This window comes from Solanum verrucosum, unplaced genomic scaffold (assembly GCF_900185275.1).
Source record: "Solanum verrucosum unplaced genomic scaffold, falcon-dt-bn FXZP01000028.1, whole genome shotgun sequence".
In the NCBI taxonomy this organism is placed as follows: Eukaryota; Viridiplantae; Streptophyta; class Magnoliopsida; order Solanales; family Solanaceae; genus Solanum; species Solanum verrucosum.
The window spans coordinates 1,733,653-1,737,286 of record NW_026020183.1 but is presented as its reverse complement, the minus strand read 5'-3'; the positions used below and the strand labels follow the sequence as shown (position 1 = coordinate 1,737,286).

General features: G+C 29.3%; 1 protein-coding gene across 1 annotated transcript; it reads left to right on the top strand.

Annotated features, from left to right (window-relative positions):
* The first annotated feature begins 268 nt into the window (after positions 1-268).
* On the top strand, positions 269-2,913 carry LOC125829234 (probable WRKY transcription factor 75). The gene is made up of 2 exons (XM_049508480.1): positions 269-682; positions 2,552-2,913. Exons 1-2 carry the CDS (start codon positions 342-344, stop codon positions 2,727-2,729), a joined length of 519 nt encoding a protein of 172 aa, XP_049364437.1. The 5' UTR covers positions 269-341; the 3' UTR covers positions 2,730-2,913.
* Positions 2,914-3,634: the final 721 nt, after the last annotated feature.

The window sequence follows — 3,634 nt, the reverse complement described above, 5'->3', positions numbered from 1 at the left end:
TTTAGTATATTTTCTTGCACATGAGGTTAAATTAACATGCAATAACAAATAACTGTTCTTAACAGATTTGATTTCGTATATATAATTATAATATAATATATTTAGAGAAGTTAACTTAAATTCTTCTACTAGTATTATATAATTATGATGATTTAAGTTTTACGTGTCGTTTACGACTTTATTAAAAATAGAATAATATTGAACAGGGTAGCCGCCACACTAGTCCAACTCTTAATGATAAATTCACCATTCAAAACCACATTTTTCCATTGCTATTTTTTCTCAACACGTCTCCACTTTTACATTCTCAGAAATAGCTCTCATATAATTTACTCTCAAAAATGGAGAATTATGCAACAATATTTCCATCAGCATCATCGTCGTCATCTCATCATGATGAATATATTTCATTAATGAATAGCAAGAGTAGTATCAGTGACGATGCAAAAGAGGAATTATTATTCCAAGGGAAGAATAAGGCCGGGTTCTTGGGACTAATGGCAAGCATGGAAACTCCAAGAGATATTATTACTAAGAAGGATGAGGTGATCAAATCGTGTAAGAAGAAAATTAAGAAACCAAGATATGCTTTCCAAACAAGGAGCCAAGTTGATATTCTTGATGATGGTTATAGATGGAGGAAATATGGACAAAAGGCTGTCAAAAACAACAAATTCCCAAGGTTAGTTATTATCTCAATTCCATCCATCTACCTCTATACACTTTAATTAAATTCCCAAGTAACTTTACTATTTTTAGGCCAAATAAAGAAGAGAGAAGTATTGAAAATACACAATTTGACGTAAATTATTAGTTTCATTTCTCAACTATTGATACTCTTCTACTTGACTAACTAAACTTAGATACACCCCGACTGCCACATGACATGAAAAGTGATCTCAAACTCTTGTAGGAACATGGACCCTTAATAAATAGCCGATAGAAAGGTTGAAAATACCTTTAAATTTGATAAGAATTTAGGGGTGTATTTCATTCATGTTGCAAGATATATCGAGGGTGTATTTAATTAATTCAGTTAGTCAAGCAAAAAGGTGTTTTTAAGACTGTTACTAATTTAGGGATGAAACTAATAATTTGTGCCGAGTTTAGGGGTGTTTTTAAGGCTATAAATAATTTAGGGATGAAACTAATAATTTACGCCGAATTTATGGATGTTTTCAATACTTTTCTTCTACGATCTAATCCAAGTCAAGATACATTTCCAGTTAATGTTTGGGACTATTTTCTTTTTTAAAAAAAGTCATTGATCATTTTCAAAGGGATCTTAAGAACTATGTTAATCTAGCCTCAAAAGTGATCTATGCTACGTTTGACGGATGATTCGAGCAATAATTGTCCAACTACTCTAATATATTAGAGTTCACATGCAAAGGGTGAATCAAAATTTTGAATTTTTATAGTTAAAAATAAGTAAGATCTCATTATATGCATATATTTTCATTCGTATGTATAGTTTGACCCAAAAGCAATAGAACTTGCCTTAGATCTACTTCGTTCTATACTTTAGATTATTACTTGGTTTATGCTAGATAATAAATGTTGTAAAACAAAATCAAAGTGCAAAGAAACTTATATTTAGCCCTTTGATGACAAATAAGAGAGGTAAGGATCCCTAAAAATCGATGACACGGTTAGAAACAAATGTTTTTTCCACTTCGAATTATATAAAATTTGTGTTACAAAAGTTTTCCATCTCTGTTCCATCGAACCAGCTCGCTGGGAAAACTGATGATGGGAAACAATTCTTATTGAAATACTAGGAATTAAGCTTTCTAATTTTCCTGTGTGAAAACACTTTTCCCCCGTCCCAATTTATGTGACACATTTCATTTTTTTGAGAGCCAAACAATTTAAGTTTGACCGAGAATTTGCTCATGAAATCTTTAAATTTTTTAAAATGAAATTGATATATTTGTAAAGTACGTAAAAAGAATTATAGGTCACAATAATTGATAATTCAAAATATTTAAACGATATATGAAAAATTTATGGTCAAAGATAAACTTGTTTAAATTTCTAAATCCAAAACGTGTCACATAAATTAGAACAGAGAGGGTACTATGTTTTTCTTTTCTCACCAATTCAATTAAAATAACTATGGAAGACTGTCAGTGAACATTGTTCCGTGGTGAATTTCAATAGGAAAATAGTGGGAGTTTCATCAGGATTTTGATTTATTATCTATAAAAAAAAAGGTATGGATATATACTAGAACTTTTGAAGTGAAAACATGAAATTGAAATGATCAAAAGTTGTAGGAAATGGACTAGTAAATTGGAATCTATATTTATCACCACATACTACAAGTCTACAACTATGATCTGCAGGAGTACTCTCTAATCAATAAAATTAATCTGGCTATAGTCCTTACAAAAACGAAAAAAATGAGTGATATATTTTCCTATTTCAAATGGCTACTATTATTTGGGTAGGGCTAGTGGTTTAGACATGGGAAAATATTAGGTGAAATTAATTATACAAAAACGAAGAAGAAATCTAATACATATTTGGTTGTTGTGGTACTCAACAGGAGCTATTATCGATGCACACATCAAGGATGTAACGTGAAGAAACAAGTACAAAGATTATCCAAGGATGAACAAGTAGTAGTAACTACTTATGAAGGCATGCATTCACATCCCATCGACAAATCTACCGATAACTTTGAGCACATTTTGAGTCAGATGCAAATCTATACTTCCTTTTAAATATTTATTTATCTTTCAATGCCTAAGGCATATATCTCATCTCACTATATATTAGTTACATGTAAAATAATACTGCAGTGTGTACATGCGTTTTAAACATATATAGACGCAGAGAATTTTATTGTGTCACTATAAAGATTGTTTTCAAAAGATAAAAGAAAATAAAGCATAGTTAATTTAATACTCCCTCCGTCCCATTTTATATGAGGTACTTTGACTCGGCACAGAGTTTAAAAAGGAAAGGAAGACTTTTAAAACTTGTGGTCCAAAATGAATTATAGAAATTTACGGGACTGTAAATCATTTCATTAAGGGTAAAATAAATATTTTATAGTTAGATTGTTACTTTATATAGAAATGTGTCATTCTTTTTGGGACTGACTAAAAAGGAAAGTGGGTCATATAAATTGGGACAGAGGGAGTATCTATTGAATGAGGAATAATACATTTTTTTTTATCAATTAGCTAAAATATATTTTCTAATAGCAATTTTGTTTCATTTCTATTGCACATTCAATGAGATGCTACTCTTCTATTTTTATTTTTTTTATATTTTCTTATTTAGTAGAAAAATCCATTTATTATATTATACTCTACCTCAATTTGTATCACCAAAATTTAAGAACAAAAACTGAATTTTAAATCAGTACCAAAGAATCATCAAAAAATGATAGAAAATTTATTAGTAGAACGAAAATCAAAATCAACAAAAATAACATTTTCAGATTAAAAGAAATTGAAATATAATGATAACAATTAAAAAAGAAAAATGATCAAAGCTCCTCTTTTAATTTATTTTATTTAACAATAACAAGAACCCTAGTATCTACGGTACAACACTTTTCCATAAAATCAGTTAAAGACAAATTATCAATTTCGCCCACACCGTAAAATAACTTTTAATT

What these genes read in the sequence shown, in the direction of transcription:
- LOC125829234 (XM_049508480.1), top strand. Translation starts at nt 342, where the DNA reads ATGGAGAATTATGCAACAATATTTCCATCAGCATCATCGTCGTCATCT. An exon ending in AAAAACAACAAATTCCCAAG is followed by an intron (nt 683 to 2,551) that starts GTTAGTTATTAT and finishes GGTACTCAACAG; the next exon opens with GAGCTATTATCGATGCACAC.